The sequence below is a fragment of the Physeter macrocephalus genome, chromosome 20 (assembly GCF_002837175.3).
Source record: "Physeter macrocephalus isolate SW-GA chromosome 20, ASM283717v5, whole genome shotgun sequence".
Classification (NCBI taxonomy): Eukaryota; Metazoa; Chordata; class Mammalia; order Artiodactyla; family Physeteridae; genus Physeter; species Physeter macrocephalus.
Genome location: NC_041233.1, coordinates 29,053,983 through 29,067,216, shown reverse-complemented (window position 1 = coordinate 29,067,216; position 13,234 = coordinate 29,053,983). Strand labels below are relative to the sequence as shown.

Here is a 13,234-nt window from a genome sequence, read left to right as displayed (position 1 = left end):
CACAGGCAGAACACTCTATGACATAAACCACAGCAAGATCCTTTTTGACCCACCTCCTAGAGAAATGGAAATAAAAATAAACAAATGGGACCTAATGAAACTTAAAAGCTTTTGCACAGCAAAGGAAACCATAAACAAGACAAAAAGACAACCCTCAGAATGGGAGAAAGTATTTGCAAACAAAGCAACAAAGGATTAATCTCCAAAATATATAAACAGCTCATGCAGCTCAATATCAAAACAACCAACCAAATCCAAAAATGGGCAGAAGACCTAAACATACATTTCTCCAAAGAAGATATACAGATTGCCAACAAACACATGAAAGGATGCTCAACATCACTAATCATTAGAGAAATGCAAATCAAACCTACAATGAGGGGCTTTCCCGGTGGCGCAGTGGTTAAGAATCTGCCTGCCAATGCAAGCGACACGGGTTCAAGCCCTGGTCCAGGAAGATCCCACATGCCACAGAGCAGCTAAGCCTGCACGCTACAACTACTGGGCCTGTGCTCTAGAGCCCACAAGCCACAACTACTGAGCCCATGTGCCACAACTACCGAAGCCCACGCACCTAGAGCCCGTGCTCCATAACAAGAGAAGCCACTGCAATGGGAAGACTGTGCACCGCAACAGAGTAGCCCCCAGTCACTGCAACTAGAGAAAGCCAGCATGGAGCAACGAAGAACCAATGCAGCCAAAAATATATAAATAAATTTATTAAAAAAAAAAAAAAAAACTACAATGAGGATCACTTCACACCAGTTGGAACCAATGATATGATTAATACTTTTTCTTATAATCTTTAGGAAAACTTGAAACAATTTAGTCCTCAGAGTTAGAGATTATCCCTCATTCTTTGTGTCCTGTTAAAAAGAAGTACAGTTCTATATTTCAGTATGAATTCTGAGATCCCAAATAATATTATTTCAAAAAAAAAAAATCTACAAACAATAAATGCCGGAGAGTTGTGTGGAGAAAAGGGAACCCTCTTGCACTGTTGGTGGGAATATAAATTGACACAGCCACTATGGAGTACAGTACGGAGGTTCATTATGAAACTGAAAATAGAACTACCATATGACCCAGCAATCCCACTACTGGGCATACACCCTGAGAAAATCATAATTCAAAATGAGTCATGTACCATAATGTTCACTGCAGCTCTATTTACAATAGCCAGGACATGGAAGCAACCTAAGTGTCCATCCACAGATAAATGGATAAAGAAGATGTGGCACATATATACAATGGAATATTACTCAGCCACAAAAAGAAACAAAACTGAGTTATTTGTAGTGAGGTGGATAAACCTAGAGCCTGTCATACAGAGTGAAGTAAGTCAGAAAGAGAAAAACAAATTCCGTATGTTAACACATGTATATGGAATCTTATAGAAAAGAAAAAAAGGTTTTGAAGAACCTAGGGGCAGGAAATGAATAAAGACACAGACATAGAGAATGGACTTGAGGACACAGGGAGGGGGAAGGGTAAGCTGGGACGAAGTGAGAGAGTGGCATGGACATATATACACTACCAAATGTAGGGTGGATAGCTAGTGGGAAGCAGCCACATAGCACAGGGAGATCAGCTCGCATAGCACAGGGAGATCAGCTTGGTGCTTTGTGACCACCTAGAGGGGTGGGATAGAGAGGGTGGGAGGGAGACGGCAAGAGGGAGGGGATATGGGGATATATGTATACATATAGCTGATTCACTTTGTTATACAGAAGAAACTAACACACCATTGTAAAGCAATTATACTCCAATAAAGATGTTAAAAAATCAATCAGTCGTCACACCTCTGTGCTCTTGCAGCCAACCTGAAGTCTATTTTTGACATAGAATTTCTCTTACCAGAAATGCTTTGGACAACACTCTGCTGGAAGCCACCAGTCACCACAGCGCCTTGCACCTCACTAAGGATGACAAAGCCTACCTGCACTCTGCTCCCACACTCTCCCACCTCATCCCCACTCTTCCCCTGCAGGATGACTGGTACATCTCTGTCTGATCTTTCTCTACTTTATTAGCCCTAGTGAGACACCTGCTCCCGTGTGCCCAGATCAGATCACATCTTACCCCAGTTAGTGTTACTCTTGGAAGACTTTCTCACCTCTGGATTCCCACCACCTAACTTAACGTAATTACAGTCTGCTGCTTCATGGTAAGGAGCAGAAACCAGGCCATGAGACCCCGGACAAGGTGCTTAAGCCCCTCTGAGCACTGGGGGCAGGGACAGCTTCTTCACCCATCTCCCCAGCAGCTACCAGAACAGGGACTAGTGCGCACAGCAGGTTCAGTAAATGGGGAATTCAGATGGTCATCTATGACTTGTTCAGTAACACTACTGGCAACAAGCACTCTAACTACAAGTAGTTAGACAAATACAGTACATAGTAGGCACGCCATTATACACCTTGTGGAAGAAAGCTGCTCATTTAACATTTGTTTAACAATGCGTAAACGCAGGACAACAAAGACTGCAGTCAGACAACTGCATTCTAATCCCAGCCCACTACTTAGTTGTTGCTTAACTGCTCTAAACCCTCTCCAAAATGGGTCCAATGACACCTGCCTCTTAGGATTATTGTACAGATTAAAGGAAGTAATTGTTTATACAGTAACTGCCTCAGCTACAAGAGTATGGTGTATTTGTCAAGATGCTACCTTTAAGGAGAGCCCAGAATAATCAACTTGCCATTCAACCTCTTCTTTGGAGGGAAGAGAGCAGAGCAGTTAAATGCTGGCTGACTACCTGGGCACATGCAGCTACAAGTGGAACAAAGGGGTGCAGTTCTAAACGTCTCACCAGACTCTTCCTTGCTATTCTCATGAAGCAACAGCCTCTCACAAGTGCCAAGTTGAGGGAAGGGAGTGCCCTCCCTGACTGCTGATGAGTAAAGTCAACTTTGCATTTTCATGGAGGCTCTTTCAAAGCCTGTTGACAGCAGTATGGTCTGGTTAATGTCAGGGCCGACAAAGTGCTGAATCTCCAATCCTAGAGTTCCACAGCACAACTGTGCACAACTGAACCCTAGTCCTTGCTTCCCGTCACACAGTCGCTCAGCACTTCAGTTTCCAAACTATTCTCTCAAATGCTTTATCATCTGAGACTCAAAAATAGCCTTGTGAGTCAGGTCAGCAGAGAAGGTACCCCTGGGGGCCCCAATTTAAAGAGAAGTTAACCCAATCAGGGGACCAAGCAACTTGCCCAGACACCCAGCTGGACTAGATGGAAGTTAAGCAGCATGCAGAGGGGACACAAGACCAGAGGGCAGGTGGACAAGGGTTTCAGGCCAGCTTGCAGGAGCAGAGGCCACAGAGGATGACAGAACAAACACCTACCCTGAGGCACAAAGCCCACCCTCTAACCTCGCCAACTGTCACCATGCAGGAAGGTGGGCCTACTGTTGATTCTTCTGATAACTCAAGAGGCTACGAATCTGGATTTTCATGTACGGTTTGTCCTATTTTGAAATGCTTTGCCCGTCCAACAAAGCTTACTGACAAGACTGCCAGTTCGTGACGTTTGTAATATCCTAGCCCAGGCAGTTCCCCTAGAAAAACAGGCTCAACCAGAGTTAGCCACAATTCCCTTCAAAGAGACTACTGGCTGAATGACTGCAAACTTTGCCCTCCCCGAGCATAGCCCAATGCAAAAGCCTACACACCTTGTGACGCGGTCGCCAAACTTCACCTCATCAGGCTCCCTGCAGCTGTGCCCTGTCTTCACACCAACCCCTAGCACCTCACTCTGAAAACCACCTCCTACCCTTCGGTTCTTGCTCCACTGCTTCTTCTAGCCCTGCTCCTGAACTTTGTGACCACAGGCCCCTGGGGTCACCCCCCACCCCCGCCCACCACTGCTCGGCTTCATCTCCTGCCCTGTCCTGAGCCATCCCAAATATAACCTCTCCCAGCAGCTCTCCCAGCATCTTCTGCTTCTTGCCCCTACATGCTGCTCACCAGCCCATCTCTGCGCCTACACCCTAGATCAGTCCTGGGGAAATGCATCTCCACCAGGTATGGATGATCTCTGGCCTCCACGCACTGCTCATTTAAAAATGCCACTCACCTCAAATCCCTTAGGGATTCCACACCACCCATTAGCCATTTTGGTGAAAACGGAAGTGTGCAGACCTAAATCCCCCACTCCTCCAAACTCTTCCTATACAAGTAGACCATCTGATCTTATTTCCTGGTCCTATTAAGGGAGCAGAAAGCACATTCTCTAGCAAGGGAAGCCACAAGGCCATGGTTTCCACAAACCCAAGTATGCAGCCTCAGCAGAGCCACAAATGGAACTACACCCAGCCTGCCCTCTGTACCCTGGGCCAGCAGGTTCAGGCCCCTCACTTACCTGGTCACATCCCTGCCCTCCCAGGCTACAGCTCCTTCTTCAAGTCAAGGCCTCTCACCATGCTCTCTCCAAAATATTCAACCACTCCTTCCTGCAACCCTCACATGCCTTCTGCTATCATGATTCTTGCTTTTTCCTGGTTCCCCTTTCAACCCAACCAGCCAAGCAGTCCTCTACTGCTTCCTGAGTTTTCTCTGAAGCTTTTCATCCAGTGACATAGTTCTTAATAGCATTTATAAGCTTGACTCCTACATGGACCCACTTAAGGTAGAAACCAATCACACACCAACCTCAGGGAAGAATGACATCCAAAACCCATGAACCATTAATGCCTCTTCTGTCCCCTCCCAAACATCCAAGCTCTCCTACTCATGTTTCCTATCCTCTCAAAGGACACCCCAACCCCCCAGCAACCTTCAAACAACCCCCTCCTCAAATCCCCCAACCCTACACAACTGACCAATAACCCCCGTTTCAGGTTCTCAACCTTGACGCTTAAAAAAGCCAGTGTGAGAATAAGCATCTGGCAAAGAAAAAGTAGCACTAGATAACCCTCAATGCTTCATAAAACCCATGCACAATCAGATTTACCAAGCAATTACACATTACACACAAATATTCACCACTCTAGAGCCTTTTTCAAATTCCCCACCCACAATAAACCACTCATTCATCACATAAGCACAAGCCCGCAATAGACAAATAACAATCTTGACAGATCCTGTTTACTTCAGGATAAATGATGAGAATGCAATCTAGTAACTTAATTTCTATCAAGGCCAGCAAATTTTTTTTTCCATAACAAAGACTAAGTGGGGTTCTAGTAAGACCAAAAAGGAATTCAGGTTTCAAGAGTCTCTTTCAGAGACTGACCAACCATAATACCAAGTATTAACATGAGCACACCAGACTGGCCCTGCTTGCTCCCACGCTGCCAGTACTCTACACCCTGACATCTTTGTGCCACTAAAGGGAAGGACAAACACCACCCCAACAGAGCAAGTTTTCACTGAATGCTTAATGAAACGTGAACTTGGGCAGCACTCTAAATCTGTTAAACAGCAAACCAATTTTACAGCACTCCCAGTAAACTCCAAATATATTCCAAACAACCAGATATGTAAAAAGTCTTAGTTTATTAACTCTCTCATGAAAAATCTGCACAATCACCACAGATACAGTCACTGCAGAGTCTTTATTCCTTCTGTGAATTAAAGAAAAAGAAAAATTTAGTTAGCAACTGCCTTTAAAAATTAAAGTTCAAAGTCTTCAACAAACCCCAAAATTAATGACACTCATGCAGAACGAACATTAGTAACCTAGACCATATTAAGTTTGAGTGATCTTAACACAATGTAAGCATCAAGATAGAAAACTCACAAACATTCAAGTTAGGGATGAGACAAAAAACAAGTTTTGACAACAAAACCATGTCACTGCTAGTTTTTAAGAGGCACAATTCTTGAGAGCATTTGTAAGTATACTTCTAAATCATTTCACATGCTCTATTTTTAATGACTGTCAACCAAGGAGTCTAGCGATCTAAATGAAAAGCTTGAATTATACCTGTTGTCCAATCTCCAGCTCACTGAATCAGTGGCAGGGAAGGGGGAAAGGAGGGAAGAGGGAAAAGAAACATTTCATTAATAGTCTCTTTTCAAACTCCTAAATAATCTGCATGCAATCAGATACCTTAATGACTATTTTGTTCTCTGCAATTGTATATAGAGCACTCCCTAGACACACTCAACGATTTTATTCCACCCAATTTTGAGAACAGCCTGCCTGATTACTATGGTTCGTAGGCTGCCACTGCCTACTTACAAATGAAGGCGCCTCTGCTTTGCTCAGCAACACCGTGCTGGGCACGCTAGCACCATCAACAGACCTGAGAATCATCGCAGACTGAAGTCTAATTTAACCACAAGGGGAGAGCTCTAAATGATCAAGCAAGTCTTTTAAAACCTGTCTCAGTTCAGTACTTAAAAAGCCACCATTCACAATCAACACAAGTAGTGTGAATTAGTATTTAAAAAGGCAGAGCTCAGCTGATGTAAAAAAAATTCAATTGCTCTTCAAACATGAGACTATGCCTTAATTTAAAACAACTCTATTATACCCGAAAGGTGCAACTCCAACGTCTGAATTCCGACATCTAAGTCCAAAGGACATTACTATGCCTTTTTTTATTTGAGCCAAAGAACACATGTGCTCATTTATGCATTCCTTTTCCAGCCGCTTTTCAGAGCAGTGCTAGTGAAATGCACTAGTGCAACCTGAAGCAGGAATAGTGATAGCTCAGGTCCCCACAGGGCTAAACTCTGCACGTCACCGCTGAGCACAAACAAACGGGACTCAAAGGCCGAATGAAGAAAACAATGTATAAAAAAGTCCTTCACATCTAGATCAGAACACAAATATTGACTGTTTTTCAACTTCTGGAACTTCTGTCAACAAGTATACTGAGCCTCACAAACAGGGAGCGGTTCTTCTAACTAAGCAGCAAGCAGTTCCTCTGGCAGTCCATTACCACAACTCCGTGGCACCCGAAGTCAATGGGATTACAGCCCGGAGCAGGCACACCACGTTTACTGCCTGGTCTGGCAGGGAGTCACGGTGAGAGGAAGCATGTCGAGCGGTGACCACCACTGTTTCAAAACCTTACTAGCCCCAACCCACTCTCAGCCCACTTTACATGTTACTGGTTTAGGCTGCTCAGATGTGCAAAAGTATTTAAGTACCTGTGGGAAAAGCGTATTTATCAAAGGCTTTGATGTGAATATTCAATTATCTTGGAAATTTTCCAATTAAAAAAAAGGGCATCAGGTGGAAAGCAGGAGATCAACTAATAAAAAGCAATGGGACAGTAAAGGAGACAGTAAAAGGCAGCTTTGGGTGTGTGCTCCCGGGACAGAGGCTTTGCCAGATTTTCTGGACCAGTTTATCACCAAAGCTGCCAGAGAATCAACCAATCTGCAGAGTCCCCAAGGGAAAGACTGCTCATGACTGGATGAGAGAACCCTTCCTGAGCCCTGTGTTATGTAAAGCCATTTCCTGGGTATGTGGCGCTCTGGAACACAGCATTTCCCAAGTGCCAGTTAAAAGCAGCTACCTTCCTCCACTGGGGCACTTCACAACTTAACATGCATTTTTGAGTTTCCAAAATAAACGTCATTTAAAGTTTTTCTCCTTTGCCCACAATATACTATCGTGAACCATAGCAGTGGTGTTATAATAGACTATACTACAAAACTCTCTTCCGAAAGCCAACATGCAAAGCATCAAAGCAAACTTAGTGAAGGTGATGCATCCCCACACCGTGCTCACAATCTCAGTACCTGCTAGACACTTCATTTCTGATGAACAAGAATTCCAAGAAAGTAGAGGGAAAAGGCGAAAAAAAAAAAGTTCACAGAACACTTGATTATTTGTTAATTTAACAACCCAACACCTTAATTCCATTCAACTATTTACAATTAGCTAGCAAAGCTGGTAAAAAGCTGATCATTAAAATCACTTAAGTCCTGACTAACTGGAGAGGAAAGCAATGGACAACTGTGCTACCTCTCCAGCATGCCAGGAAAACACAGGCCACATTGATTCAGCTGCTTCTTCAATCAGTTGTCAATTTTAAGAAAATAAGTCTTGGGAAACTAGATCTGCTCCCCCTTTAACAATCTTTGTAATTAGCAGTAAAATGAAAACTTTCCTGATAGGACTTGCAAGGAACCCACCAGGATCACTCTACCGATCACTGAACCGATGTGGCCCCATGTTGTGCTAATCTGTGAGCTGACAAGGGGTGGGCAAAGCTACTCTACTGAGGTGTTAAGATACTACATTACGTGGCTTCTCAAAACAGGTTACCTTCTGTAATCCAGAAGAAGTGGGAAAAGAAGAAACATTAAGAAAGGTTATTAAGAAAACAAAACCCCACCTTTCTACAAACTAAAAACCTGGAATTGACATTTCTGTACTTCCCTTGATAAACTATACCTTTTTGCCAGCACCAACATTGGCCTTTGCAGTCCCCCTGACTTTCTTCATTCTGTTCTTGCGTTCCTTTCGCTGTTTTCTCGAGGTCTTTTTCTTCTCGTACAGGCCATGCTAAAAAAGAAAGGAATATATATACGTATACACAGAGGTGACTTGCAAACATCAACTTATCGATACATACTAATCCGGCAGGGAAAGTGACCAGGCTGGAGCTCAAGAAATACAGCTTCAGAAGTCAAAACTCTTCAAGTACATTTAACAATACATGTTTGTGCTAGAAAAGAAACGGTCATCAAATTGAGAGATAGCAGGAACAGAAAACAGCACAGGAAAAGTGTGCACTCAACGCTCCGTGCGTGCTGTTATGGTTCTGAGCCTACAGTTCGCTAGGTCTCCACATTTTCAGGGTCTCTTCCATTTCAACTCCCTGTTGACTCTACTCATAGTTGACAGAGGAATCCTTCCCAAGAACTCTACACCCCCACGGAGCCCGCATCCAGCTACTCATCTTCACTCTGCCCACTTCTGCATTTGCTCTTCATGCTGCCTACAGGAATGCTTCCCAATCTTTACAAGGATCTCGGCTTCACTTCACCTCAGCCAGGTCTCCCAGACCACCCAATTAAAAGAGTGCAGCATCTATCTACCACATATCTATTCAATGGAAAGATTTTACCTAATAGCAAGGAGAAAAAAAAGGTAAAATGGGACAGACACAAGAACTATTTCAAAGTAACAATCCATTTGCTCATTCACAATTTAGTATGTAAGCTAGGGAGTTTGCCCGGTCTACTGCTTACAGTTGAGCCCTGAACAACTGCACGAATATGGGTGCCAACCCTCAACACAGTTGAATATCTGAGTATACCTTAGAGCTGGCCCTCCACATCCACACTTCCCTTCGCATCTGTGTAGTCAACCAACCTCGGATCGCTGTACTACAGATTTTACTACTGAAAGAAATCTGCGTGTAAGTGGACCTTCATAATTCTAACCCATGTTGTTCAACGGTCAACTGTAGGTCATTGTGCAGTGCCTGGTACTCAGGAAGTGATCCAAAAGCTTTCACGGTTCCTGGCAACTTATGAAGTTAAGCCTAAACTCAGATGTTTGGGAATAAAGATTTCACTTAATTTGGTGCCAACCTACCTTTCTAAACTCATCCCCCTACCTACTTCCAGTTCCTACCTCCAGGAGCACTGCTTTACCTGCTCTTCTAGACCCAGCTCAAATGTCACCTCCTCAAATCCTGCAGACCCCATTCTGAACTCCTGTACTCTATCTGTGCATTTATCAAAGAACCATTTCTCTCAACCCCGTAAGTCCCCCCGCAGACTGCCTGCTTTTGCTCATTCCACTGCACCCACAACACAATGTTACTGAAAAAATGTCTTCAGCAGCTGTTGAACAGAGAGGACACCTACTCTTGCAAGCCTGTGTTTGGGCTCATTCTTCTTTGCGTAATCCAAGGAATCATAAATCATGCCAAAGCCAGTTGTCTTGCCACCACCAAAATGGGTTCGGAATCCGAACACAAAGATGACATCTGGTGTGGTCTTGTACATTTTGGCTAGTTTTTCCCGAATTTCTGTCTTAGGTACTGTTGCCTTCCCAGGATGAAGAACATCGATGACCTAAAAAGATTACCAAGTTTAATGTTTATCATAATGACATACATCTTCAAAACTGAATAACAACCAACCTTTGACGTACCATTTGTTTCCGCTGAAGTAGTCGGTTGGTCATGAACTTCCTTGTGCGGATAGTTACCGTGTCGTTCTGAAAACAGAACAACACTCATTAATAAAACTATTCAACCTTTTCTTGACCCACTGTGATTTTCCAAGAGCTAGAATTGCAATGTCCAAATCAGCAGACCCCGTGGCTATCCATCTGTGGATAATTAATTAAAAATAAACAACATTTAAAACGCAATTCCTCCGCTGCAGGAACCACATTTCAAATATTCAGGAGTCACATGGGTTAGTGGCAAGAAAGCTTCAATAAAAGAAAAAAAAAATGAACAAATTCCCATCTCCTCCTAACCCACCTAGCATAGTGCCTAACTCACAGGTCACCCCATCACAAAAACAGCATCAAGAAAACACGCTCAACAGCCACATTCTGAATTTGTCAAGATATTAAATCTGGAAACGCCTTACTTCACTTCATTACAGAAATCACTCTGCAGCAAGCTTTCTCAAACCTGGTATTTTGGTCCAGCTACTTCTGTGCTGTGGGGACTGTCCTGTGCATTTTAGACTGTTTAGCAGCATCTTGGACCTCTAACCACTTGATGCCAGTAGCACCCACGCTTCCCAGTTGTGACCAAGAATGTCTCCAGGTTTTGCCAACTGTACCCTCAGAGGCAAAAATCACCCCAGTTAAAGCCCAGTTCTTTGGAGTAAAGCTGTGATTCTATAAATGTTAATGTCACGGCACCCTGTTTATTGCATCCTGCACAGATGTGACAAGCATTGCACCACCTCCTTGTAAACTACCCTTCTTAAATGACCAACGCTACACCCCACAAAAAACCGTACCCCCTTCTGAATGGCCCCGTTGCTCTTTTACACTGAGTGACTACCAAGGAATGTGGGCATTCAGCGTGCTTACTCTGACTACAAAAATTCACCAAAAAGAAGAGCTCTCAGAGTAGACTGACTGCTAATTTTCGACTGCTGTCTGAAAAACCACACCACACTAAGTTCACTTCAACAATATTCAATTCTTGAATGTAAGGGTCAAGGGAAAAACAGCTCGCAGATAGAGTGGGGTTAAAAACGGGTGAACCTTCTAATGAACTAATCATAACAGGGCAGCCTTAAAGTGGCTCCTCTTCCTGGGGCCTCAGTTTCGCCCCTGTGAAACAAGAGAATCCATTCGGCTGACAATATTCTAGCTTACACGTGGGAACGGTTTCAGTCGTCGCAACTCGCCCGGGCGCTGCCGACACCCTCTTCTCCTCCTGGGTTGCCTTCACCGGCGAACCGCCTACCCCAAATTAAGCGTTCAAGTGCGGTGTGTCTCTCCTCACCCTACCCCACCCCACCCCAGCCACTAGACTCCACGAAGCCGACAAACGCAGCAGCCGCTCCCGCAGTCCCCATTCCGTGGACTCCGAAGCCCGGCATGTCTGGGTCGACAGCGCATCCCGGACTCCCCGCCGGCGGCTCCCCGGCCCTGGGCAACCGTCCTCCGTCAGACACGGCCAGGGAAAAGCAATCGGGCTTTGGGCGGCCGTAGCGCTAACGGTGGGACCAGGGGACGGAGGATGGCCCAGATATGCGTCGGATGATCCTTGGATCCGCAGAGACTCACCATAATGACGGCTAATCTTCAAGCAGCCAGGAAGGAAAAGAGAACTATCTTCCGCCGGCCAATCATATCAACGCTCACGGAAGGACCCCGGGAGACGCCGGCGTGGGGGCGTGCCCAGACCGCGAGGCCGACCGCGCCAATGCCTGATTGAAAGTGTCTAAGACCTGGTTTCTTCGCTCTTTCGCCACACCCCCGGAACGTGAACAGCCAATCCGGAGGGGGAACAGTTTGGGCCGACCAGATTTACGGAAGCACGTGTTCCACTTCAATTCATTATCTCGAACTGTCTCTACTTAAAATTCCGGTAAACCGGATTAAAGTTAAATCCCCTCCACCTGCTTTAGAGGTTGGTAAAGCTCGAAGGCATCCTTGGAGGTCCTCGCGACCAGCCTCCTCATTTTACTGCTAGGGAAACTGCAGAAACCCGGACTCAAACTTTTATTTCAAGTACGCAAAACAGACCGTTTTAATTTATTGCTATTTAATTTATTTATTTTTTCTGAGCTTAGAGAATCTGATTTTCTAATTAAAAATAAAAAATTCTTTGTCTTTTTCTGAAAAATCTTAATCCCTACAAAAGTGAGCTTTTAATAAGTATATGCTTGATACAGAAATTTGTTAGTTTACAGTGAGACATACGTGTAACAATAAAGAACATAAGCATGCAGGTTCAGAGACCGACAAATCAGGTTGCAGGCTTTTGAGAGCAGCTTTGCTATATTCTTCAGAATAATAAGAATAGTTAATATTCATTGAATGACTGCTATGTGTCTTACTTTCTGATTACTTTTACCTTTATTTTGCCATTTAACCTTCCCACCAACTCTAAGAATTCGGGTACATATTACTTATCCCTTTTATAGATGGGGAAACAATGACAGCACGAGGTTAAGGAACTTTCCCAAGGTCGCTCAACTTTTAAGCAGTAGTGCCTAAACACCAATGGATACTGTGGTTCCAGAACCTTTGTTTTTAACTTCTAGATAATGAAAGTCACCAAATCTTCAAAGACATATTGATTAACTGCTGAAATAGGTTAGGAAAATCTGGTTTGCTTTGCTTTCTGTCTGTGACATATGTGTTTTACTAGTGGGGATCCATAAAGTCTGAATACAGCATCCCTTAAAATTCAAAGGTGTTGAACCGCTTTATTGGTTTCTGTTTAGAGTTTCTCACAAATAGTAAAGAAGTAAGTTTCAGGTTCTGTAGCACTGAGTCCTATGGTGGAATGGTTTTCTCTCTAGTATCATGCGCTAAGATGTCACACTAGGATCACCTCCCACAGGATGTGAGGTGTGAGACAAGAAATTTATTTCCTCAGTGCATGAATAATCACTTCCTAGTCTCCCTTCATCTTGTTTCCCTAGCTCAGCATGGCTCACTTTTCACACTAAACTTACAGGTTTTCATCTTCTGTTTTTGTAATCAATAATATAAGTTTAATTCTTCTTCTTTTTCAAAATAACTTTGTGAACTGGAGGTGCATGCATGGCCGTGTTTTCTGCCCTGTTTACTTCCTTTGTTGGTAGTCTAGATGAAGTCCTCTGTTCCTTG

General features: G+C 44.0%; 1 protein-coding gene across 4 annotated transcripts; it reads right to left on the bottom strand.

Moving 5' to 3' along the window:
- Window positions 1–5,480: 5,480 nt before the first annotated feature.
- Window positions 5,481–11,765, bottom strand: RPS24 (ribosomal protein S24). Of its 4 annotated transcripts, XM_007103083.3 has the most exons (7): window positions 11,681–11,762; window positions 10,073–10,138; window positions 9,784–9,993; window positions 8,360–8,470; window positions 7,702–7,719; window positions 5,930–5,951; window positions 5,481–5,567 (listed from the first exon to the last, which is right to left on the bottom strand). In XM_007103083.3, the coding sequence occupies exons 1-5, from the start codon at window positions 11,681–11,683 to the stop codon at window positions 7,714–7,716; spliced, it is 396 nt and encodes a 131-aa protein (XP_007103145.1). In that variant the 5' UTR covers window positions 11,684–11,762; the 3' UTR covers window positions 5,481–5,567; window positions 5,930–5,951; window positions 7,702–7,713. The 4 variants fall into 4 exon arrangements, with proteins under 4 accessions (XP_007103145.1, XP_007103148.1, XP_054936983.1 ...); XM_007103086.3 differs by lacking the exon at window positions 7,702–7,719; XM_055081008.1 differs by lacking the exons at window positions 5,930–5,951; window positions 7,702–7,719 and having other exon boundaries at window positions 11,681–11,763.
- Window positions 11,766–13,234: the final 1,469 nt, after the last annotated feature.

Coding starts and splice junctions, on each gene's coding strand:
- RPS24 (XM_028481415.2), bottom strand. Junction 9,994..10,072: donor TACTTCAGCGGAAACAAATG/GTACGTCAAAGG, acceptor TAATCTTTTTAG/GTCATCGATGTTCTTCATCC. Junction 8,471..9,783: donor CCAAACACAGGCTTGCAAGA/GTAGGTGTCCTC, acceptor TTTCTTTTTTAG/CATGGCCTGTACGAGAAGAA.